The sequence below is a fragment of the Aquarana catesbeiana genome, linkage group LG01 (assembly GCF_042186555.1).
Source record: "Aquarana catesbeiana isolate 2022-GZ linkage group LG01, ASM4218655v1, whole genome shotgun sequence".
NCBI classification, from domain to species: domain Eukaryota; kingdom Metazoa; phylum Chordata; class Amphibia; order Anura; family Ranidae; genus Aquarana; species Aquarana catesbeiana.
The window spans coordinates 37353566-37380925 of record NC_133324.1 but is presented as its reverse complement, the minus strand read 5'-3'; the positions used below and the strand labels follow the sequence as shown (position 1 = coordinate 37380925).

General features: G+C 42.3%; 1 protein-coding gene across 1 annotated transcript in view; it reads left to right on the top strand.

Annotated features, from left to right (window-relative positions):
• The window catches only part of LOC141140558 (vomeronasal type-2 receptor 26-like), a 59364-nt gene that overhangs the window by 16986 nt on the left and 15018 nt on the right, over positions 1 to 27360 (top strand). The window contains exons 2-3 of the mRNA XM_073627930.1: positions 398 to 689; positions 17642 to 18415. Coding sequence (XP_073484031.1) covers positions 398 to 689; positions 17642 to 18415 — 1066 coding nt within the window. The remainder of the gene's footprint in view (positions 1 to 397; positions 690 to 17641; positions 18416 to 27360) is intronic.

Below are 27360 nucleotides of genomic sequence, written 5' to 3'. Positions count from 1 at the left end.
TATGGACGCACCACCACTGATCAGAACCATATTTAATCACAGCCGATCCACTACTTTAGAAATTTGCAGTGAAAACAGACCTGAAATTTGCACCTCATATGTGTGTAAGCCCTTAAGAGATTGGTTTACTTAACATACGGCTACTGGACCTTAGTGGAAGGAGGTACACAAAAACTTGTCATAAAAAAAAAATTAATGTTAGTGCTAATAAAAAATGTCCAGTACTCATTTTTTTTATGATTAGACAATACATCTTGGAACCAGGTCCTAATTTGAGTAAAGTTACAACTCTGAGTAAAGTTACAACTTTGCAAAATAATAAAATAAAGTTAAGCTTAATTTGTATACAGTCCATCATATGTAAGATCTAATGTCATGCTTTTTCAATCTTTCACAGTTTGGATATAGCAGAATATCAGTTCCTGGTGGCATTTTTCTTTGCAATTGATGAAATCAACAGGGATCCTCACCTGCTTCCTAACATTACTCTGGGCTATCACGTATTTAACACATGTGGGTATAATATGAAGGCAATAGATTCCATTATGAAGATACTCACCGGTTATAAGGGGAGAGCTCCAAACTACTCTTGTATGGAAATCCGTAAAGTCATTGGTTTTGTAGGTGATACCACTTTCCCTTCAACCCTTGCCATGGCGGAACTCTTGAACATTTACCAATACCCACAGGTAGATTGTCTTTTCTAGAACAATATGGGCATGTAGGATGTATCCAAGCAGGAGAGGACTTGGGAACATTTTTGACAATGGTTGAATTAGGTTTTCCTGTTTTCAAGCACAATTCACTCTTTTTGAAAATTGCATCAAACAAGATTTGCTAATGTGAACATTTCACCAAACAAGATTCATCTGTTCTTAAATAGGAACGTCCTGTGCTGAACAATTCATTCTTTTTTGTTACTCAGTGAATTTAGATTTGTTCAGATATATGTCAAACATTTGCCCATCTTTCACCTTGCCAAAAACTAAAGTATTCCCTTGTTTTGAGTGGGTAAATGAGTACTTTTTAAGTGCTTTTTGTTTTGCAGCTGTAAATTGTTTTATTCGCTAAAAATGCTGAACCTATGTTTTTAATACAGGCTCAGCAATTCCATGTTTTTTTTGTTTTGTTTTGTTTGTTTTTTACGCTAAAAAAATTAACCTCTTCAGCTCCGGAAAGGTTCTACCCCCTTCATGACCAGGCCATTTTTGTGTGATACGGCACTGCGTTACTTTAAATTACAATTGTGCGGTCATGCAACGCTCTACCCAAATAAAATTGATGTCCTTTTTTTCCCCATAAATAAAGCTTTCTTTTGGTGGTATTTGATCACCTCTGCAGTATAAATTTTGAAAAACAATATTTTTTACTTTCTGCTATAAAATTTATCCAAATATATCCAATAAAAAAATGTAAAAAATCAAATTTCTTCATCAATTTAGGCCAATATGTATTCCGCTACATATTTTTGGTAAAATTTCCCTATAAGGCCCCTTTCAAACTTATACGACTTGTCCCATGATTTTGTACTGCAAAATCGTATGACAAGTCATTCTCAATGATTTTCAATGACTACCATTTATATTGGCACGACTTTAAGTCGTGCAGACTTCAAAGTAGTCCCTGCACTACCTGGGTCCAACTTTCATACGATTTGTACTCCATAGACCTCAATGTTAAACCCTCAAGTATCTTGCAAATCATACCTGAATAATATAGACACGATTTCAGCACTACTTTGTAAGCACAAGCTGAGAATGGTCAATGCCAAAGTTGTGGCAAATTCGTACAAAGTATTACTGCTTCCAAATCGCGGCAAAATCTTGGCAAAATAGCGGCGCAAAATCGTGCGACTTTGAAGTCGTATAAGTGTGAAAGGGGCCTAAGTGTATATTAATTGCTTTGGGCAAAAGTTATAGCGTCTACAAACTATGGGATATTTTTATGGAATTTTTATAATTTTTTTTTTTACTAGTAATGGCGGCAATCAGCGATTTTTAGTGGGACTGTGACATTGCGGCGGATGAATCGGACACCTAACTAACACTTTTTTGGGGGACTAGTGACACTAATACAGTGATCAGTGCTAAAAATATGCACTGTTACTGTACTAATGACACTGGCAGAGAAGGGGTTAACACCAGGGGCAATCTAGGGGGTGATTACTAACTGTGGGGGGGGGGGGTTGAATGACTGAAGGAATGCAGAGATGCATGTTCCTGTTTAGCAGGAACACAAGATCTTCATGTTCTCCCCTGTCAGAACGGCTGCCTTATTTATATAGGCAGATCACCATTCTGCCCCTCTGGGGAACGATTCCGGGTGGCCAGCCGACATTGCATCCACCGGACCCGCTGATTGGCTCCCCCTCTGTCCAATCAGGGGGTGCGTGCTCCTTTTGCGGCGCGCATGTGCTCCCTGAAACTACTGCACGGAGCGATGTACAGGTACGTTTTTTTTCATGCAGAAGGCGGTCCGGAAGTGGTTAAAAACTGCCCTCCTGACCTAACCAGCCTGGCAGGTATCAGTGAGCATGCAATAACTGTATGTGGTCCTTCTGATGTGCTGATACCAGCCTGCATGTCCTTCATAGGTAGGGATTGTTTAACCCCTTCAACACCGGACACTTTGACCCCCTTCCTGCTAAGGCCAGTTTTCAGATTTCTGCACTGTCACATTTTGAATGAAAATTACTCAGGCATGCAACACTGTACCCAAATTAAATTATTATCACTTTGATAGAGCTTTCTTTTGGTGGAATTTAATCACCACTGGGTTTTTTATTTTGCTATATAAATAAAAAAATGCAGAACATTAAAAAAAATGTTTTTCTGGAGTCTGGTATAAAACTTAGCAAATAATAGCAAAATGTATTCTGCTATATTTCTTTGGTAAAAATAACCCAAATCATTGCATATTATTTAGCCTGTGTGAAAATCATAGAGTCTACAAAACGATGGTGTGTGTGTGTATATATATATATATATATATATATATATATATATATATATATATATATATATATATATATATATTATAGCTAATTTTTGAAAAGTAGACACTCCAAGGTATTCAGAAAGAGGCATGGGAAGTTTTTTTTTTTTGACATTTTTTGTCATGATTTTTTTGAAAAATTAAGAAATTAATAACAACATTTTTTTTTCATTATTTTTTTTTTTTTTTTTTTTTACTTAGGGCTCATTTACACCTGCTTCAGCTTCAACACACATTAACAGCTAGTTTACACTTGCTTCAAAATAAAAATACATAAATACAGCTCTCGCACACAAACCCATTATAACCCTTTCATGACTAAGCCTATTTTTGAAATTTGGTGTTTACAAGTTAAAATCCATATTTTTTGCTAGAAAATTACTTAGAACCCCCAAACATTATATATATTTTTTTAGCAAAGAATCTAGAGAATAAAATGACGATTATTGCAATATTTTTTATCACACGGTATTTGTGCAGCAGTGTTTTAAACGCAAATTTTTGGAAAAGTGACACTTTCATGAATTTTAAAAAATCCAAACAGTAAAGTTACCCCAATTTTTTTGTATAATGTGAAAGATGATGTTACGCCGAGTAAATAGATACCAAACATGTCACCCTTTATAATTGCACGCACTCGTGGAATGGCGACGAACTACGGTACCTTTGAATTTCCAAAGGCGACGTTTTAAAAAAAATTTACGGTTACCAGGTTTGAGCTACAGAGGAGGTCTAGGGCTAGAATTATTGCTCTCGCTCTGACGATCGTGGCGATACCTCACATGTGTGGTTTGAACACCGTTTACATATGCGGGCACGACTTCCGTATGCGTTTTCTTCGCTGCGCGAGCTCGCGGGGACAGGGGCACTTTAAAAAAATGTTTTTTTTTTTTTATTTAATTTATTTATTTTTGTACTTTATAAATTGTGTTTTAAATTTTTTTTTTTTTTTTTTTTACTTTTATTGCTGTCACAAGCAATGTAAACATCCCTTGTGACAGTAATATGTGGTGACAGGTACTCTTTATGGAGGGATGGGGGGTCTAAAAGACCCCCCATCCCTCCTTTACACTTCAAAGTATTCAGATCGCCGAAAACGGCGATTCTGAATACTGTGTACTTTTTTAAATTCGGCGCCATTGGCAGCCGAGTAAGCGGGAAGTGACGTCATGACGTCGCTTCCGCATTTACAAGAAGAAGGCTGGAACGAAGCCGCTCGCAGCTTCGTTCCAGTCCGCCCCCAGCCGCCGAAGGCAGCGGACCGGACACCGGGCCTCCCGATCGCACGGGAGGCCCGGTAACAGCGGCGGGAGGCGGCGGGAGGGGGGGGGATGTCCCCTCCCGCTCCTCCGGTATAACAACCGAGCAGCTTTTAGCCGCATCGGTTGTTATATTCGGGTAGCCGATCGCCCGCTGAAAACAACGGTACTGGGAAGATGCCTGCAGCTGCGGGCATCATCCCGGTATAACCCCGGAAAGCCGAGGACGCATATATGCGTTCGGTCGGCGGGAAGGGGATAAGTGAAACACAAGTGAAAAAATCGTAAAGTCCATAAAAAACTGAAAAAATTCTTCACATCCGGTGTACAAACAGTGCAGAAAAAATGTTTCAGAAATTTTCAGGTGTACCAAGACACCCCCACATGTGTCCCCATTCTCCAGATCACAATGACACCCAGCTTTTGAGTCTGGGGGTCAATAAAGACTTAGAACGTCCAAAGGACATCAGGCAGATTCAATGATGGGACCTGGTGACAAAGCCTCCTTCAAGATGATATCTCAGCCATAAAAACAGGTACCCAAAAGGAAAGAGATGGACTAATAGTGAAGTATGCTAAGAACAGGTTTTATTACGCATAAAAAATGCATACTTACAGACGTAAGTTAAAAACAAGCATAAAATGGAGAAGAAAATGCAGCAAACGCCGTTACTAGCGTTGTTTCCATGAGACCTGAAGTGACGTCAGTTGTGCCAGAAGTTGCGTCGCGTCAATGCATTTCGCCCTCCCACAGGGCGCAATAAAACCTGTTCTTAGCATACTTCACTATTAGTCCATCTCTTTCCTTTTTGGGTACCTGTTTTTATGGCTGAGATCATCTTGAAGGAGGATTTGTCTCCAAGTCCCATCATTGAATCTGCCTGACATGCTTTGGATATCATTATAAGTCTATATTGACCCCCAGACTGAAAAGTTGGGTGTCATTGTGATCTGGTGAGTGGGGACACATGTGGGGGTGTCTTGGTACGCCTGAAAATTTCTGAAACATTTTTTTTTTATGTTGTTCAAGTGTTTAGCACTTTGTGTATAGCAGCTTCATTCCCTTTTTTTTTATTACCACATTTGTTCACAATCAGCGCAAGTTTATATATATATATATATATATCATGATGCTTTAATAGGGTTTCAAAGCATCTTCAAAGCCTCCATAGAAGTCTATGGCAAAGCTCGCTTGAAGCCCCACTGAAGCCCTACCGAAGCCCCACCAAAGGTCCATTGAAGCTACAAAAAAGCCCCACCAACCAAGCAAGGAGTAAACAGGACTGTAAGCTAACCATTTTATTTAGTGACAGGAGCTTTGACTGATGTTCAGAGAGCTTTAACAAAGCGTGTCAGAAGCCACGACAGTAAGAAACTAGTCCTTACTGTCACCAAAGCGGTACAATGTTGCCATGTGACTGGTGTAGCGGTGATCAGGCATACTGTCTCATGACATTATGTACAAAAAAAAATTATATTTATTACATACATGACCATAGTGACACTGTGCTGTGTTGGGGAGGTGATCAGGATTTTTTTTTTTACACTATGATTGCTTATTACGGTGATGCTCACTGTTATAAGCAATCATTTTTACTTTGTGAATGCATCCATTCAAGTGCCATTGTCTAATATTGTGATGTCTGTGATTGGCTACAACTGTCACATGGTACAGGTTCGCAGTGTTGGGCCCTGTACCATGTGATAACTGTGACCAGTCACAGAGATTATAGTACACAATGGCTATGAATGAAAGCCGTTGTTTACAACTGGCATGTGATTACTGTTATTGGTCACAGCTAGGGATGAGCTTCGAGTCGAACTCATGTTCGACTCGAACATTGGCTGTTTGCAAGTTCGCTGAACAGCGAACAATTTGGGGTGTTCGCGGCAAATTCGAATGCCACGGAACACCCTTTAAAAGTCTATGGGAGAAATCAAAAGTGCTAATTTTAAAGGCTTATATGCAAGTTATTGTCATAAAAAGTGTTTGGGACCTGGGTCCTGCCCCAGGGGACATGGATCAATGCAAAAAAAAGTTTTAAAAATGGCGTGGGGCCCCCCCAAAAATCCATACCAGGCCCTTATCCGAGCACGCAACCTGGCAGGCCGCAGGAAAAGAGGGGGGGATGAGAGTGCGCCCTCCCCCGAACCGTACCAGGCCACATGTCCTCAACATTGGGAGGGTGCTTTGGGGTAGCCCCCCAAAACACCTTGTCCCCATGTTGATGAGGACAAGGGCCTCATCCCCACAACCCTGGCCGGTGGTTGTGGGGGTCTGCGGGCGGGGGGCTTATCGGAATCTGGAAGCCCCCTTTAACAAGGGGACCCCCAGATCCCGCCCCCCCTGTGTGAAATGGTAAGGGGGTACTTACCCCTACCATTTCACTAAAAAACTGTCAAAAATGTTAAAAATGACAAGAGACAGTTTTTGACAATTCCTTTATTTAAATGCTTCTTCTTTCTTCTATCTTCCTTCATCTTCTTCTTCTGGTTCTTCCTCCGGCATTCTCGTCCAGCTTCTTCTCCGCGGCGCCTTCTATCTTCTTCTCCTCGGGCCGCTCCGCACCCATGGCATGTGGGGAGGCTCCCCTCTTCTCTTCATCTTCTTCTCTTCATCTTCTTCTCTTCTTCCTTCTTCTCTTCTTCTCTTCTTCTCTTCTTCATTTTCTTCTCCGGGCCGCTCCGCACCCATGCTGGCATGGAGGGAGGCTCCCGCTGTGTGACGGCGTCTCCTCGTCTGACGGTTCTTAAATAACGGGGGGCAGGACCACCTGGTGACCCCGCCCCCTCTGACGCACGGGACATGACGGGACTTCCCTGTGGCATTCCCTGTGATGTCACAGGGAAGTCCCGTCAAGTCACCGTGGCCCCGCCCTCCGTTATTTAAGAAACGTCAGACGAGCAGACGCCATCACACAGCGGGAGCCTCCCTCTATGCCAGCATGGATGCGGAGAGACCCGGAGAAGAAAATGAAGAAGGGAAGAAGAGAAGAAGGAAGAAGAGAAGAAGATGAAGAGAAGAGCGGGAGCCTCCCCCCATGCCATGGGTGCAGAGCAGCCCGAGGAGAAGAAGATAGAAGACGCCGCGGAGGAGATGCTGGACGAGAACACCGGAGGAAGAACCAGAAGAGCCAGAAGAACCAGAAGATGAAGGAAGATAGAAGAAAGAAGAAGCATTTAAATAATGTTTTTAACATTTTTGACAGTTTTTTAGTGAAATGGTAGGGGTAAGTACCCCCTTACCATTTCACACAGGGGGGTGGCGGGATCTGGGGGTCCCCTTGTTAAAGGGGGCTTCCAGATTCCGATAAGCCCCCCACCCGCAGACCCCACAACCACCGGCCAGGGTTGTGGGGATGAGGCCCTTGTCCTCATCAACATGGGGACAAGGTGTTTTGGGGGGCTACCCCAAAGCACCCTCCCTAAGTTGAGGGCATGTGGCCTGGTACGGTTCAGGAGGGGGGGCTGCACTCTCATCCCCCCCTCTTTTCCTGCGGCCTGCCAGGTTGCGTGCTCGGATAAGGGTCTGGTATGGATTTTTGGGGGGACCCCACGCCGTTTTTTTTGTAATTTTGGCCGGGGTTCCCCTTAATATCCATACCAGACCTGAAGGGCCTGGTATGGAATTTAGGGGGACTCCCACATCATTTTTTTTTTTTAATTTTGGTTCGGGGTTCCCCTGTTGGGAATTCCCATGCCGTTTTTATCAATGAACTTCTATGTGTATTGTCGGCAATGCAATAGCCGCGAGTAGTTTTAAATGGGTTTTTTCCTTCGAAATGTCATTTTGCTGTCAGACTGTTCTAAACGTGGGAAACATGCGCCCCTTTACAGGCATACTATAGACACCCCCCAGCTACGAAATTTAAAGGGATATTACACTTTTATTGTTTGACTTTAAGCATTATTAAAATCACTGCTCCTGAAAAAACGGCCGTTTTTAAAACTTTTTTTTGCATTGATCCATGTCCCCTGGGGCAGGACCCGGGTCCCCAAACACTTTTTATGACAATAACTTGCATATAAGCCTTTAAAATTAGCACTTTTGATTATTCATGTTCATGTCCCATAGACTTTAACGGTGTTCGCGTGTTCGAACAAACTTTTTGCTTGTTCGCATGTTCTGGTGCGAACCGAACAGGGGGGTGTTCGGCTCATCCCTAGTCACAGCGATCATGTGGTACTAGGGCCACACACAGTGGCCTGGTACAAGAATCTGGGTAACAGATTGCTCTGCTCTGGGGCCCCTAGGGTGCAGACATGGAGCGCAATGTCAATTACAATAAGCCGAGTGGGAAGTGTTTAAAATGGGTTTCTCCAAAACATGGGGGGTCCCCTTCCTGAAGCACTGGTGTCTGATGCTGACAGGCAATTGGCTCTTTGGCTCCAGGCTCCCAAGTGATGCACAAATGGGGGGGGGGGGTTAAGTACTTTAGGGGCAAGTAGGTGTTCATCTCTAACCTTGGTGAACTGGTTTTAGTTTAATTTGTTCCTAATTGGTTCACTGTGCATGCAGGTAAGAAATATCATAAAAACCGGTAAAGAAACCTAGGTATTAATTCTACTGTTACCTACAGTGCCTTGCAAAAGTAATCACCCCCCTTGGCATTTTTCGTGTTTTGTTGCCTCACAACCTGGAATTAACATAGATTGTTTGAGGATTTGCATCATTTTAATTTACAGAACATGCCCAAAACTTTGAAGGTGTTTTTTTTTTTTTTTGTGAAGCAAACCACAAATAGGACAAAATAACAGAAAAAGTCAATGTGCATAACTATTCACCACCCTAAAGTCAATGCTTTGTAGAACCAGCTTTTGCGGCTATCACAGCTCCTAGTCACTTTGGATAAGTCTCTATGAGCTTGCCACATCTTACCACTAGGATTTTTGCCCATTCCTCCTTGCTGTTCACAATCGCAAACCATCCAACTTGAAGGAGCTGGAGCAGTTTTGCAATCTTTAAGTTTGACCATAGATTTTTCTATTGGATTGAGGTCTGGGCTTTGACTAGGCCATTCCAACACATTTACATGTTTCCCCTTAAACCACTCAAGTGATGCTTTAGCAGTGTGTTTGGGGTCATTGTCCTGCTGGAAGGTGAACCTCCGTCCTAGCCTCAAATCACACACAGAGTGGTACAGGTTTTGCTCAAGAATATCCCTGTATTTAGCACCAGACATCTTTCCCTCAACTCTGACCAGTTTCCCAGTCCTGACTGCTGAAAAACATTCCCACAGCATAATGCTGCCACCACCATGGGGATGGTGTTCTTTGGGTGATGTGATGTGTTGGATTTGCGCCAGACATAGCGTTTTCTTTGATGGTCAAAAAGTTCAATTTTAGTCTCATCAGACCAGAGCACCTTCCTCCATACATGCCTCCCACATGCCTTTTCGCAAACTCAAAATTTGCCATTTTGTTTTTTGCTGAAAGTAATGGCTTTCTTCTGGCCACTCTGCCATAAAGCCCAGCTCTATGGGGCGTGCGGTTTATTGTCATCCTATGTACAGATACTCCAGTCTCTGCTGTAGAACTCTGCAGCTCCTCCAGGGTTACCTTAGGTCTCTGTGCTGCCTCTCTGATTAATGCCCTCCTTGCCCGGTCCGTGAGTTTTGGTGTGTGGCCATCTTTTGGCAGGTTTGCTTTTGTGCCATGTTCTTTCCATTTTGTTATGATAGATTTGATGGTGCTCCTAGGGATCATCAAAGATTTGGATTCTTTTTATAACCTAACCCTGACTTGTACTTCTCGACAACATTGTCCCTTACTTGTTTGGAGAGTTCCTTGGTCTTCATGGCAGTGTTTGGTTAGTGGTGCCTCTTGCTTAGGTGTTGCAGCCTCTGGGGCCTTTCGAAAAGGTGTGTATATGTAATGACAGATCATGTGACACTTAGATTGCACACAGGTAGACATCATTTCACTAATTATGTGACTTCTGAAGGTAATTGGTTGCACCAGAGCTTTTTATGGGCTTCATAACAAAGGGGGTGAATACATACGCACATGCCAATTATCAGTTTTTTTATTTCTGAAAAATAGTTTTATGTATATATTTTTCTAATTTTACTTCACCAACTTAGACTATTGTGTTCCATCACATTTAATTCTGATTAAAAAAACATTGAACTAAAGGCTGTAATGTAACAAAATAAGTAAAAAGCCAAGGGGGTGAATACTTTTGCAAGGCACTATAATTACTGTAGCTCCGACCCTTCTTCTTTCCTTGTGCCCAAAGAAATCTGGGGATGGAGTCACTTGTAATGTCATTACCCATATTTTACTTTTGGACAAAATGTATTGGCGCTAAAGTGGAAAATAAATGTTGGTCATGTAAGAACATTTTAAAGGTTTTTAAATGACTTGGGAGTCTGAGATGTTTTAGACAACAGATATAAAAAGGTGTGATTATAACACTAATAAAAATGTAAAGAGACAGTGCACTGAAATTCATTGCTATTTGATGTTTTCTTTTACAAACGGCTTTATTGTCTTCAGAACATAAACAACAGAGTCGGGAAAATGACAATTACAAAACATGCAATATGTAAGCACGTATGGGAATTACAAACATTACATTGTCATAGTTTAAAACAAAAAAGAGTATAGGTGCATCCAGAACTTCACAATATCACAGAAAAGCAAAGCTACAATCTGAAATACCAGGCCAAACAAACAAAATTGCAATTCCACAGTGGGAACACAGAAAAGCCAAAAAACAATAAGCTCATGGTTGTCATAACCAGGCATTGTTCTAAAGGCCTAATAGGTTTACACATTAGTTAAAAGGAGAGACACAGCTATAAGGAAAACAACAGAAGAGCTGGAAACAAAATAAAGATCAAGAAAAAGGTAGAGAAAAAAAAGGAAATAAATAAAAAAATAAATAAGAAAAAACAAAGACAAAAGGGATAAATACAGAGGTCTCTGGGAGCAGTGGATTAGGGTTATCAGATTGACATGAGAAGAATATCAAAGCATGATAGCTGAACACCAAGGAAATCCAAGGCTGCCAGAATTTAAGTCTCTGAGTATCAAGTAAAATGGCTTCTAATTTTTGGTTGACCATATCAGTCATCTGGCATTTTACTCTCGCTATGGTAAGTTTGGTTTCTGCAAAAAGATGGGTCGCTAGTTGCCGCTCCGGTCGGCTCCAACTCCTCTATAGGTTTACAAAATAGAGCTTTATATGGATTTCTTTTGATATCTGAATGAATGAGTGTGCAGAGAAGCACATAAACTTGGACCCATAGTCTGAACACCTTAGGGCAGGGACACCTCCATATGTGTGCCTTCATCCCCAGCTGGGAGCAACCACAGAAGCAACTCGATGGATAAGATCACAAAACAAGCTGGTGCATAGTTAAGTAAAATGATTGAGCTGGCAACTCTGTAGTCTATATAGAGATTATAATGGTTGGTCACATGAAATGACAAGCAAAACTCTGACGCGTTTCGGCAATAGCCTTACTCGTAGCATTTTAAACATAAAAATGGCAATACATTTATACTCATATAAGCTCCACCCCAAAATCTATTTGTATGGTAAATTTAAGCAATTAACTGGGCAATTAAGAGGTTAATATCAAGATGCCAAAATGCAGGAAAAAGGACTGAGACAAAAAATATATATACATCACCTGACATGCTACAAAAGATCTAAAAGTACAGTGGAATACTATACATTATCACCCTACACTGGGAGTAGGCAACCTTGGCACTCCAGCTGTGGTGAAACTACAAATCCCATCATGCCTCTGCCTCTAGGAGTCATGCCTGTGATTGTCAGGGTCTTGCAATGTCTTATGGGACTTGTAGTTTCAAAACAGCTGGAGGGCCGAGGTTGCCTATCCCTGCCCTACACATACGGGCAAGAAAAAAAAGCTAGTGCATAGTACCATCTGTACAGAATTTTATATGCATTTTCTAGAATGAGCACATTATTAGAGCGCTTGGATATCGCCATTGTTATATTCTGCCAATCTGTTGGATCTAACCCCATCCCTAACTCACTCTTCCATTGATGTCAGAAGGACCACCCTGGAGGTTTTCTAGAAGATACAATAGAGGAGTATATCAAGGACATAAGAACCGTGGAATGTGAACAGGCTCTACAGATACTCTCAAATAGAGTTTGCACATAAGGGGGGACTGGGATTTAAAGAGTTGTGAAACAAAATGGTGGCTCTGCATATACAGTATCTCACAAGTGAATACACCCCTCACATTTTTGTAAATATTTTATTATATCTTTTCATGTGACAACACTGAAGAAATGACACTTTGCTACAATGTAAAGTAGTAATTGTACAGCTTGTATAACAGTGTAAATTTGCTGTCCCCTCAAAATAACTCAACACACAGCCATTAATGTCTAAACCGCTGGCAACAAAAGTGAGTACACCTCTAAGTGAAAATGTCCTAATTGGGAGCAATTGTCAATATTTTCTGGGCCACCATTATTTTCCAGCACTGACTTGGGCATGGAGTTCACTAGAGCCTCACAGGTTGCCACTGGAGTCCTCTTCCTCTCCTCCATGACGACATCATGGAGCTGGTGGATGTTAGAGACCTTGCGATTCTCCACCTTCTGTTTGAGGATGCCTCGCAGATGCTCAATAGGGTTTAGGTATGGAGACATGCTTGGCCAGTCCATTACCTTTACCCTCAACTTCTTTAGCAAGGCAGTGGTCATCTTGGAGGTGTGTTTGGGGTTGTTATCATGTTGGAATACTGCCCTGAGGCCCGGTCTCCAAAGGGAGGGGATCATGCTCTGCTTCAGTATGTCACAGTACATGTTGGCATTCATGGTTCCCTCAATGAACTGTAGCTCCCCAGTGCCGCCAGCACTCATGCAGCCCAGACCATGACACTCCCACCACCATGCTTGACTGTAGGCAAGACACATTTGTCTTTGAACTTCTCACCTGGTTGCCGCCACACACGCTTGACACCATCTGAACCAAATAAGTTTATCTTGGTCTCATCAGACCACAGGACATGGTTCCAGTAATCCATGTCCTTAGTTTGCTTGTCTTCAGCAAACTGTTTGCAGGCTTTCTTGTGCATCATCATATTTAGAAGAGGCTTCCTTCTGGGATGACAACCATACAGACCAATTTGATGCAGTGTGCTGCGTATGGTCTGAGCACTGACAGGCTGACCCCCCACCCCTTCAACCTCTGCAGCAATGCTGGCAGCACTCATACACCTATTTCCCAAAGACAACCTCTGGATATGACGCTGAGCATGTGCACTTTGACATGAGGTGCCATGGTGAACTTTCAGTGACCAGTATGAGAGAGTGAGAGCAATAACACCAAATTTAACACACCTGCTCCCCATTCACACCTGAGACCTTGTAACACTAACAAGTCACATGACACTTGGGAGGGAAAATGGTTAATTGGGCCCAATTAGGACATTTTCACTTAAGGGTGTACTCACTTTTGTTGCCAGCGGTTTAGACATTAATGGTTGTGTGTTGAGTTATTTTGAGGGAACAGCAAATTTACACTGTTATACAAGCTGTACACTCATTACTGTACATAGTAGCAAAGTGTCATTTCTTCAGTGTTGTCACATGAAAAGATATAATAAAATATTTACAAAAATGCGAGGGGTGTATTCACTTTTGTGAGATACTGTATATGTAAACAGTGACTGCAGTGAACATCAGAGTTAGAGCAATAACTCTATTAACAGATATCATGTCTAATGCTACAATGGTAACTTGCAAAGGTTTTTAAATCATCACCATTTCACAGGCTTGCACAATTTTATATCTTGACATGTTTTGAATCTTTTTACTTAATCTATTTACTTGACTCAACATCATATTTTCTTAAAAACTGGGTATTATAACTGACTTCTCAGTTGTTCAAAACTTGGCAAATCCCAATTACAGCCTTATAACAACTAATAAGGAAATAGTATACGACAGGACACAAGTACGAGACATGTTTCCTCTAATGCTGGAAGTCTAGCTAATAAACTGGGAGAACTGGAGCTGCTCATAAACAAGGAGGATTTTGATTTTGTAGGAATTTCAGAGACTTGGTTTGACAGCTCACATGACTGGCTGGCAACCATTTAGGGGTATTCCCTATATCGTAGGGACAGGGAGGGTAGGAAAGGAGAAGGGGTACGCCTGTACATCAAGAACGATTTGCAAGTGAACATGAGGGACGCATTACTAATGGAGCAAGGGGGGAGATGGAATTCTTGTGGTTGGAGCTCCAAAGGGAAGAAACGAATGGGAAAGTAATAGTGGGTGTATGCAACAGGCCTCCTAACCTGAGGAATGAGGAGGACCTCCTATCACAGGTTTAAACGGCAGCAAGGCAGGATAGTGTTGTTATTATGTGGGATTTCAATTATCCAGATATCAACTCGCCATCTCCTAAAAATCTTGCAGGACAATTTTATGGGTCAGTTGGTAAATGCACCAACAAGACACTCGTCTTCATTACTAGACCTACTGATTACAAACAACACAGATCTGATCACGGATGTGGAATTACAGGGAAACATAGGAAACACATAAACACAAGGTAATTATATTCAGTATTAGGGATGAGCCGAACACCCCCCTGTTCGGTTCGCACTAGAACATGCGAACAGGCAAAAAATTTGTTCGAACACGCAAACACCATTAAAGTCTATGGGACACGAACATGAATAATCAAAAGTGCAAATTTTAAAGGCTTATATGCAAGTTATTGTCATAAAAAGTGTTTTGGGACCTGGGTCCTGCCCCAGGGGACATGGATCAATGCAAAAAAAAAAAGTTTTAAAAAGGGACGTTTTTTCAGGAGCAGTTATTTTAATAATGCTTAAAGTGAAACAATAAAAGTCTAATATTCCTTTAAATTTCATACCTAGGGGGTGTCTATAGTATGCCTTTAAAGGGGTGCATGTTTCCCGTGTTTAGAACAGTCTGACAGCAAAATTACATTTCAAAGGAAAAAAAGTCATTTAAAACTACTCACAGCTATTAATGAATTGCCAGCCCGAAAAGTTCATTGATAAAAAACGGCATGGGAATTCCCAACAGGGGAACCCCGAACCAAAATTTAAAAAAAATGATGCTTCAGGTCAAGTATGGATTTTAAGGGGAACCCCCTGCCAAAATTAAAAAAAAAATGGCGTGGGGTCCCCCCAAAAATCCATACCAGACCCTTATCCGAGCACGCAACCTGGCAGGCCGCAGGAAAAGAGGGGGGGGCGAGAGTGCGCCCCCCTCCTGAACCGTACCAGGCCACATGCCCTCAACATTGGGAGGGTGCTTTGAGGTAGCCCCCCAAAGCACCTTGTCCCCATGTTGATGGGGACAAGGGTCTCATCCCCACAACCCTTGCCCGGTGGTTGTGGGGGTCTGCGGGCAGGGGGCTTATCGGAATCTGGAAGCCCCATTTAACAAGGGGACCACCAGATCCTGGCCCCCCCGTGTGAAATGATAAGGGGGTACAAAAGTACCCCTACCATTTCACAAAAAATGTCAAAAATTTTAAAAATGACAAGAGACAGTTTTTGACAATTCCTTTATTTAAATGCTTCTTCTTTCTTCTATCTTCTTTCTTCTATCTTTTATCTTCCTTCGGTTTCTTTCTCCATATTCTTCTTCTTCTGGTTCTTCTGGTTCTTCCTCCGGTGTTCTCGTCCGGCATCTTCCTCCACGGCGTCTTTTTCCCTTCTTTTCGGGCCGCTCCGCATCCATGATGGGAGGCTCCTGCTGTGTGACGCTTCTAGTCTTCTGACGGTTCTTAAATAATGGAGGGCGGGGCCACCCAGTGACCCCGCCCCCCCTCTGACACACGGGGACTTGACAGGGACTTCCCTGTGGCATTCCCTGTGACGTCAGAGGGGGCGCGGTCACCCGTTATGCCGGAGGAAGAACCAGAAGAAGAAGAAGATGGAGGGAGAAACCGAAGGAAGATAGAAGATAGAAGAAAGAAGAAGCATTTAAATAAAGGAATTGTCAAAAACTGTCTCTTGTCATTTTTAACATTTTTGACACTTTTTTTGTGAAATGGTAGGGGTACTTTTGTATCCTTCCCGGGATCTGGGGGTCCCCTTGTTAAAGGGGGCTTCCAGATTCCGATAAGCCCCCCGCCCGCAGACCCCCACAACCACCGGCAAGGGTTGTGGGGATGAGGCCCTTGTCCCCATCAACATGGGGACAAGGTGCTTTGGGGGGCTACGCCAAAGCACCCTCACAATGTTGAGGGCATGTGGCCTGGTATGGTTCAGGAGGGGGGGCGCTCTCTAGTCCCCCCCTCTTTTCCTGCAGCCTGCCAGGTTGCGTGCTCGAATAAGGGTCTGGTATGGATTTTTGGGGGGACCCCACACCATTTTTTTTTTAAATTTTGGCCGGGGTTCCCCTTAATATCCATACCAGACCTGAAGGGCCTGGTATGGAATTTAGGGGAACCCCCCACGCCATTTTTTAAAATTTTGGTTCGGGGTTCCCCTGTGGGGAATTCCCATGCCGTTTTTATTAATGAACTTTTATCTGTATTGTCGGACCGGCTAATCATTAATAGCCGCGAGTAGTTTTAAATGACTTTTTAACCTTTAAAATGTAATTTTGCTGTCAGACTGTTCTAAACATGGGAAACATGCGCCCCTTTACAGGCATACTATAGACACCCCCCAGGTATGAAATTTAAAGGAATATTACACTTTTATTGTTTCACTTTATGCATTATTAAAATCACTGCTCCCCAAAAAAACAGCCATTTTTAAAACTTTTTTTTGCATTGATCCATGTCCCCTGGGGCAGGACCCAGGTCCCCAAACACTTTTTATGACAATACCATGTATTTAAGCCTTTAAAATTGCACTTTTGAATTCTCCCATAGACTTTTAAAGGGTGTTCCGCGGCTTTCGAATTTGCCGCGAACACCCAAAATTGTTTGCCGTTCCGCGAACTAGTGAACAGCTGATGTTTGAGTCAAACATGAGTTCGACTCGAACTCGAAGCTCATCCCTATTCAGTATAAATCATTTCATTTCATATCTTCAAACTTTCAGGTTTTCGTATTTCTGAATTTCTGAATTTTTACGAATTTACAAATTTTTTTAATTATCGAATTTATGAATTTTCAAATTCTTTTTGAATATTCAAATTTACGAATATTCAGAAACGTTTTTTAAATGGGTTTTCATTCATTCGGATATTTATTTCTGAATGAATGAATTTGTCTAAATTTGTTAAAAAACAAATTCGGAACAAAACGAATTGCACATGTCTATGTCTTTGGAGTGTGAAAGGAAACCCATGCAAGCATAGGGAAAACTTACAAACTCCAAGCAGATAAGGTTATGGACAGGAGTTGAGCAAAAAACCCCAGTGTGTATAAACCTCTTACATTATGTTTCCTCAGATCAATCATCGAGTTACTGATCCTCTCCTGAGTGACAGAGAAAAATTCCCAAACTTTTATCGCACTGTTCAGAATAGCTTGGTTTGGTATGAGATGGTTGTAAAGATCCTGAATATTATGGGATGGAATTGGGTTGGAATCATCACATCAAGTGATGGCACTGGAGAAACAGAACTGCAGGAGCTGAGAAAGGAGATGATAAGACATGGGATCTGTATAGAATTTGTCATTTACCTGACCCTCGATGTGAACATTAACAGACAGAGAATAATGGCCATCAAGAAGTCAACTACTGATGTCATTGTAGTATGCGGCCACTTTATTTTCACATATATCAGTTTTTTTGAGGAATTTAATGCTCTCAGACAAAATATCACATTCATCCTCAATGAGTCATGGAACGTCCTTTCATATCCAGACTTCAGCCTGAGGAAAACATTTAACGGCAGCATAATACCTTTTCATCTTCTTCGCTACATTCCTGGATTAGATGTTTATTTGAAAAGTGTACATCCATCCAAACGTCCAGCTGATCCATTGTTGGAAGATATTTGGCTCAGGAGGTTTCATTGTCTTTCTTCCAACCCAATCAAAAATAAGATATTCCGGTTATTAGGCCTCGTCCCTAACATCACCTGCACTGGGGCAGAAGTGATGGATAACTACTTTAATAACAAGCATAACCCAAAATATTATTTCATCTACACGGCAGTATATGTGTTGGCTCATGCTTTAAACAATATGAAACTAAGTGGAAATGGAATAGGACAAAAAGTAAGACAATTTCCTCATATTATTATAGAGAAAAAAAAATTCTATATAGATAGATAGATTTATTTATTTTAATTTTTTTAAGCAGAGGCAATAGAGATAAAAATGGCTGTTGTTGCAATTATTATCGTTCGATATTTGTACAGCGGTTAATCAAATGCACATTTTCAGGAAAAAATACACTTTGATAAACTTTAGTGCAGACACAATATAATACACAATTTGTTGGCAAAAAAAAGATGATATTATGTCAAGTAAATAGATACCTCAATAAAACATCCATATAATATAGTCCAAATGAAGAAAATCCGTGAAGAAAATCCGTGAAGAAAATCCTGGTGGACAGTGCTTGTGCTGTGAAATCCTCATTCACTTTTACTTCTTTTCAATATAGTCTGTGCTATAAGTATAAAAAATATTCTGCACTCAGTGTAAATCTCCTTCAAAGTATAACAATTCTTATCAATCCAAACAGCTACACTCACTGTATTTCATATAACAATACATGACTAATTTAAAAGAGAAAAGAGTATGCTGCACTAGCTCTTAAAGTGCATGCAAGTGCCTTATAATTAATAAGTGAATCAAAAGTAGATTAACAAACAAATACCGTATATACTTGAGTATAAGCCGAGTTTTTCAGCACATTTTTTTGGGGCTGAAAAAGCCCCCTCGGCTTATACTCGAGTCTCCCTGCCTCACTGTGCCCATCTGCAGCCTCATGCACCTGATCTCCCGGTGCTGTGACATGCAGTCTAGTCGGTGGCTATAACAAAGCCCCACCTTCTCCTCGTCCTTGTCCGTGATAGGCAGAACATTGAATCACTGCTGGGAAACTGAATCAGTTTTCCGTCACGGATGAGGACAAAAAAGAGGCGGGGCTTTGTTACACTGGATGGCTGCCGACTAGACTGCATGTCACAGCACAGGTGTTCTGGAGATCAAGGTACATGAGGCTGCAGATGGACATAGTGAGGCAGGGAGATGGGCACAGTGAGGCATGCAGATGGCATAGTGAGGCATGCAGATGGGCACAGTGAGGCATGCAGATGGCATAGTGAGGCATGCAGATGGGCACAGTGAGGCTGCAGATGGGCACAGTAAGGCTGCAGATGGGCACAGTGAGGCTGCAAATGGTCACAGTGAGGCGGCAGATGGGCATTGTTGACCCTCTTTTCCACTTACAGTAGCTGCTGCATTTCTCCCCCTAGGCTTATACTCGAGTCAATAAGTTTTCCCAGTTTTTTGTGCTAAAATTAGGTGCCTCAGCTTATATTCGGGTCAGCTTATACTCGAGTATATACGGTACATTCATTATATATAAACATATAACATTATTCCCATAATTCATACAATACCTAATAATTCATAACAATACCAAATAAATTAAACAGTAACAATCACAAAATTCCATGTTTTAATGTTTAAGCAAAAAAAGGAAAAATAAAGTTGAAAAAACAGTCCCAATATAAATAATGATATTTATAATAAAAAAAATCCACATGCTCCACTCGTGCACCTTCTAGAATCCTTGTGCTTCTGGTGATCACCCAACAGTGCTCCACCCAAAAAAGATATTTTGGCAATGGACATCTCCATTGCTCCAGTGACAACGTCCATTAGGACGAAATGTACATAGGGCAGAGGTTGTAGTGGTGATGCCAGCATGCCTTCCTGGGTCATTGGATGATTTTATGTACATCATGCCTGTGTTCTCTTTGTGCTTGTAAGTATATTTCTTTTTATTTTAGACATTGGTCAATGAGTGTCCCTCTTCCTCTTTTTTATGTAAAACTTGCTCCATACGTTGAGTATGTTGCTCTATCCTTTCTGTGGAAGGTGGTCTAGAAAGCATGCACTGAGAATCTATACACTGCTATCTGAAACGTTGATTGGTGTTCAGATTGGAGCCGTATTGCTTTATCCCAAGTTATATCTATTTTGGGTGGAATACTGTTAGATGATCACCAGAAGCGCAAGAATTCTGCGCATGACTGGTGCATTTTTTATATAATTATCGCTATTTATATTGGGACAGATTTTTCCACATTTTTTTTCCTTTTTCTTTTTCTTTTTTTCCTTTTTTTTGCTTAAACATTAGCACATGGACTTCATGAATTTCATGACCATTACTGTTTAATTTATTTGATATTCTTAAGAATTATTAGGTATTGTATGAATTATAGTCTGTGCAATGCATGCAACCACCCAGTGCTATTGTTAAACTCTCATCTTATTCTATTGACCATCATTTGTTTATAATAGTGTTTCTTTGGATGGGATGGATAGGGTCAGAACCCAATGAACTTGGTTGTGCCAATGTGGTGGTCCTCCAACTTGCTGAAAAATGAAATCTTCAGAGTCTTCATTAAGTTGTGGGAAAATCCAGTCCTTCAGCATTTCAAGATAGGAATGTCCCGAAACAGTTTGTCCCTCAAAAAAGAAAGGGCCATAAATCTTTTGGAGATGAAACACAAAACACACAATTTTTTTCTGAATCTCGTTCATGCTGTAAAAGTTCTTGTGGCTTCTCAAGTCCCTGTACGAGAAATCGTGATGCAAAAGGTTACTGCTTTAATGAAACGTTGCTTCATCACTAAAAATCAACCTTGATAAGAATCTGTCATCCTCCATGTCGTCCAAGAGCATATGATAAAAATCTAAATGTTTTCTTCTGTCACTTACACAAAGAGCTTGCACCAGTTGCAATCAGTATGGCCTCAGAAGCAAACGTTGTCTTTACACATGCCAGGGATCACAAGTTCTCAGCTAGCACGACAAGCAGACTTGTGTGGTTTCAGCTGAAAAAGCCTCTTGAATTTGTTACACATTTTCCTCTGAAGTGCGTGGTTGCCCTGGAATCTTTCCCTTACATAAACACCCTGATTCTTCAAATTGCTTATACCAACAACTAATGTTCTTTGCCACTGGTGGATCAATCCTAAAATGCTGTTGAAACGCACGCTGCACCGTTATTATGGACACAGTCTTGCTAATTTGGAGAACACAAAACACCTTCTGTTGCATAGATCATCTATCTTAATAACAACTGAAGTTATCGTCTATTTGTGCGCTAATAGTGGTATCTAGTTGTCATTTTAAATTCTAGGCCATGTACATTCTAGTAGTAGAGGCTTCATTCATTGGCAGTGTGTGGTTGCACAGATATAAGGTTTTCATGTGACAACACTGAAGAAATGACACTTTGCTACAATTTATTTATTTTATTTATTTCAGGTACTTATATAGCGCTGTCAATTTACGCAGCGCTTTACATATACATTGTACATTCACATCAGTCCCTACCCTCAAGAGGCTTACAACCTAAGGTCCCTAACTCACATTCATACATACTAGGGACAATTTAGACAGGATCCAATTAACCTACCAGCATGTCTTTGGAATGTGGGAGGAAACCGGAGTACCCGGAGGAAACCCATGCAGGCACAGGGAGAACATGCAAACTCCAAGCAGGTAGTGTCGTGGTTGGGATTCGAACCAGTGACCCTTCTTACTGCTAGGTGAGAGTGCTACCACTACACCACTGTGCCGCCCTCTGCTACAATGTAAAGTAGTGAGTGTACAGATTGTATAACAGTGTAAATTTGCTGTCCCCTCAAAATAACTCAACACACAGCCATTAATGTCTAAATAGTTTTCAACAAAAGTGAGTACACCCCTAAGTGAAAATGTCCAAATTGAGCCCAATTAGCTATTTACCCTCCCCTGTGTCATGTGGCTCATTAGTGATACACGGTCTCAGGTGTGAATGGGAGCAGGTGTGTTAAATTTGGTGTTATCACTCTCATTTTCTCATACTGGTCACTGGAAGTTCAACATGGAACCTCATGTCAAAGAAATCTCTGAGGATCTGAAAAAAAGAATTGTTGCTCTAAATAAAGATGGCCTAGGCCAGTGATGGTGAACCTTGGCACCTCAGATGCTTTGGAACTACATTTCCCATGATGCTCAGCAACACTGCAAAGTGCGTGAGCATCATGGAAAATGTAGTTCCAAAACATCTGGGGTGCCAAGGTTCGTCATCACTGGCCTAGGCTATAAGAAGATTGCCAAGACCCTGAAACTGAGCTGCATTACAGTGCCCAAAACCATACAGCGGTTTAACAGGATAGGTTCCACTCAGAACAGGCCTCGCCATGGTCGACCAAAGAAGTTGAGTGCACGTGCTCAGCATCATATCCAGAGGTTGTCTTTGGGAAATGTATGAGTTCTGCCAGCATTGCTGCAGCGGTTGGAGAGGTGGGGGGGTCAGCCTGTCAGTGCTCACACCATACTCCGCACACTGCATCAAATTGGTCTGTATGGCTGTCATTCCAGAAGGAAGCCTCTTCTAAAGATGATGCACAAGAAAGCCCGCAAACAGTTTGCTGAAGACAAGCAGACTAAGGACATGGATTACTAGAACCATGTCTTGTGGTCTGATGAGACCAAGATAAACTTACTTGGTTCAGATGGTATCAAGCGCGTGTGGCGGCAACCAGGTGAGGAGTACAAAGATAAGTGTGTCTTGCCTGCAGTCAAGCATGGTGGGAGTGTCATGGTCTGGGGCTGTATTCTATTAAAGAGGTCAACAGCGGCAGCATGAACCTGTTGGTGTCACCACAACAGCTCCCCCTCATTTGCAGCAGAGCACCGCATATCATTGAGGTGTTGTTTTGTTGTTTAGTACACCCAATCACAACATTTTACAGGACACCACAGCACCCTATCACGACTCAGATATTTTTATATTTTACCTAGTCTTATGCAATGACCTTTTAAGCCACATAATTCATGCTGTTAGGTAATTATTGACCCTTCCAATTAAAATATGTTTATTCTAATGCCGCGTGCACACGGTCGGATTTTCAGACGTAAAATGTTCGATAGGAGCTTGTTGTCGGAAATTCCGACCATGTGTAGGCTCCATCGAACATTTTCCATCGGAATTTCCGTCTCACAAAATTTGAGATCTGAATCTCAAATTTTCGGACAACGAAATCCGTTGTCGTAAATTCCGGTCGTGTGTACACAATTCCGACGCACAAAGTTCCATGCATGTTTGGAATCAAACAGAAGAGCCCCACTGGCTATTGAACTTCATTTTTCTCGGCTCGATGAACATGTTGTATGTCACCGCGTTCTTGACGTTCGGAATTTCCACAAGATTTCTGTGACCGTGTGTATGCAAGACAAGTTTGAGCCAACATCCGTCGGAAAAAATCCATGGATTTTGTTGTTGGAATGACCGATCGTGTGTACGGGGCATAAGACTGAGTTTGATAGGTCATACATTAAGACCCATCAATTATTTTGCATCTCAGGGAATCATTGGTGCAGCTAATATGGATTTAGATACCAGTGTACTTCCAAGCACAGTGAGACTCTATAGCAGTGGTCTCCAAACTGCGGTCCATTGGCCGGATGAGACTATTTGCTTGCCTTTATCTGGCCCTTGGGACACTAATCCAATAAAGCAGCTGATGTTTTAAAACAATCTTTGAAGTTGATAGAAACACTGAGGCTTCATGCACACTAGAAAACAAAAAAACTGCTTTAGAAACTCTGGACAAATGTTTTAGCACCTTTTGCCGGCGTTTAGCAGTGTTTAGCCTAGTGTGTAAGCTATGTTTAATAGCTTCAGCGTTAAGGAGTGGGGCTACCAGTGTTCTTAACAACCAGTGAATAGCTAGAGCATCCCGGGAAGCCAGCAGGGTTCCCTGCTGACAGCTGAATGTAAAAAAAAAAAAAACATTGCCGGCAATAAAAAAAATGTGAAAAAAAAATGGGGTGGGATTCCCCCAAATGCATACCATGCCAAATATTTTTTTTTAAATAGTACCCCTACTCATTTGCCAAAAAAGTGTAAAAAGTAAATAAATGTCCCCTGGTGTAGATCCATCATCAATCACAACGCCTGCCTCCACCGCCGGCCAAAAAAAAGAAAAAACCCTCCAATCCTGACGAAGGTTCTTGCCATCTGACAGCTACATCATCTGACAGCTCTTAAATTACTAGGGGGTGGGGGCCACCCTGTGATGTCACTGGGTGGCACCGTCCCCTTGAAATGTCATCAACCCAGTATGCCCTTGGTCAATGATGTCACAAGGGGATGGGGTCACCCTGTGATATCACCAGGTGGCACTGCCCCTTAGTTTTTTAAGAGCTGTCAAATGGCGGCAGACTTCGTCAGGACCAGCGTTTTTTTTTTTTCTTTTTCGGGTCGGCGGTGGCGTCATGATTGACGATGGATCTACACCAGGGGACATTATTTTTGATTTTTTTAATAAAGGACTTGTCAAAAACTTGTGTTGTGTTTTTATTTACTTTTTACACTTTTTTATGGAGAATGAGTAAGGGTATTATGTACCCCTACTCATTCACATGGGGAGTTGGGATCTGGGGACCCCCTTGTTAAAAGGGGCTTCCAGATTCCGATAAGCCCCCCATCGACAGACCCCCACAACTATTGGCCAGGGTTGTGGGGAAGAGGCTCTTGTCCCCATCAACATGGGGACAAGGAGCTTTGGGGAGCAGCTCACACCTCTTTTCCTGGCCTTTCTCTTAAAATCCATACCATTTCCAAAAGGCCTGGTATGGAATAGGGGGGGCTACCACACCATTTTTTACACTTTTATTATTGCCGGCAATGTTTTTTTTTTTTTGCAGCTGTCAGTGGGGAAACCTGCTGACAGCTGATGACTAGGGATGGGCGAATGGTTCGGCCCGAGCATAAGTTCGGGCTGAACTCTGGTTGTTCGGATGTTCTACGAACACCGACCAATATGCGGTGGTAGGGGCAAATTTGAATGCCGCCGGAACACCATTAAAGTCTATTGGACATTAACATGAAAAATCATTTTAACCACTTCAATACCAGGCACTTTCGCCCCTTTCTGCCCAAGACAATTTTCAGCTTTCAGCGTTGTCACATTTTGAATGACAATTGCGCGGTCATACTACACTGTACCCAAAAAATTTTATAATTTTCTTCCCACAAATAGAACTTTCTTTTGGTGGTATTTGATCATCTCTGCGTTTTTTTTGTTTGTGCTAAACAAACTAAAAAAGATCGACATTTTTGAAAAAAATAAAGTTTTTCTTTGTCACTGATGAGGCGGCACCGATGGGCACTGATGAGTTGGCACTGATAAGGTGGCACTGATGGGCACTGATGAGGAGGCACTGATATGTAGAATTGATGAACACTGATAGGTGGCACTGATATGCAGCACTGATGGGAACCAATAGGTGGCACTGATATGCAGCACTGATGTGCACTGACAGGCGGCACTGATATGCACTGACAGGTGGCACTGATGTGCACTGACAGGCGGCACTGATGGGCACTGACAGGTGGCACTGATGGGCACTGACCGGTGGCACTGACCGGCGGGACTTATTGGCATTGATAGGCGGCACTGACAGGTGGCATTGATGGACACTAATAGATAGCACTGATGGGCAGCACTGATTGGGCAGGTACTGGCAGGTGTTAATGCTGGGCACTGATTGGCACTGTAATGGACACTGGCACTATGGTGGGCATTTATTTGCACTGTGGTGGGCACTGATTGGCACTTGGGCACTGGCAGGGGGTTATGATGAGGTACTGACTGGGCACCGATTGGCAGCTTATGGGTACATTTGATGGGGGCTGTGCTGATAATCAATGTGCTGATTATCAGCACAGACCCCCCCTCTGAAAGGGAGAGCGGCCTATCAGCTCTCCCTGTCAGCAAGAACCGAGAAATGCCATTTACCAGCGCTTCCTGGTTCACGCTATGATCAGCAGTGAATGGTCACAGCTGATCACGTCATAAGAAGCCTCTGTAAGAGGCTTCTTATCACATTTGGAGATGTGGCATGTCGGACTGACACTCTGCACTCACGATCGCTGAGCTGTGTGCCCCCGCGGGCGTGCACTGGCATGTTATCCTGCTGGATGTCATATGATGCCCAGTCAGGATAACAGAACCACTTCCCGGCCGTCATTTTGTTATAGGCCAGGCGGGAAGTGGTTAAAGGCTTATATGGAAGTTAGTGTCATAAAAAGTGTTTGGGGACCTGGGTCCTTCCCCAGGAGACATGTATCAATGCAAAAAAAAAGTTTTAAAAACGGACGTTTTTTCGGAAGCAGTGATTTTAATAATGCTTAAAGTGAAACAATAAAAGTGAAATATTACTTTAAATTTAGCATGCCTGTAAAGTGGCGCATTTTTTCCGTGTTTAGAAAAGTCCCTGCACAAAATGACATTTCTAAAGAAAAAAAGTCATTTAAAACTACTAGTGGCTATAATGAATTGTTGGGTCTCGGTAATACAGATAAAAGTCATTGAAAAAAACAGCATGGGATCCCCCCCAGTCCTTTACCAGGCCCTTTGGGTCTGGTATGAATATTAATGGGAACCCCGAACCAAAATGTAAAAAAAATTGCGTGGGGGTCCCCCCAAATTTCATACCAGGCCCTTCAGGTCTGGTATGGATATTAAGGGGAACCCTGCACCATTTTTTTTTAAATGGCATAGGGGTCCCCCTCAAAATCCATACCAGACCCTTCAGGTCTGGTATGGATTTTAAGGGGAACCCTGTGCCAAAAATCCATACCAGACCCTTATCTGAGCACGCAACCTGACAGGCCGCAGGAAAAGAAGGGGGATGAGAGAGCGGCCCCCTCCTGAACCGTACCAGGCCACATGCCCTCAACATGGGGAGGGTGCTTTGGGGTAGTCCCCCAAAGCACCTTGTCCCCATGTTGATGAGGACAAGGGCCTCATCCCCACAACCCTTGCCCGGTGGTTGTGGGGGTCTGCGGGTGAGGGGCTTATCAGAATCTGGAAGCCCCCTTTAACAAGGGATCCATCATCAATCACAATGCCTGCCTCCACCACCAACCCAAAAAAAGACAAAACCCTCCAACTGTGATGAAGGCTCTTGCCATCTGACAG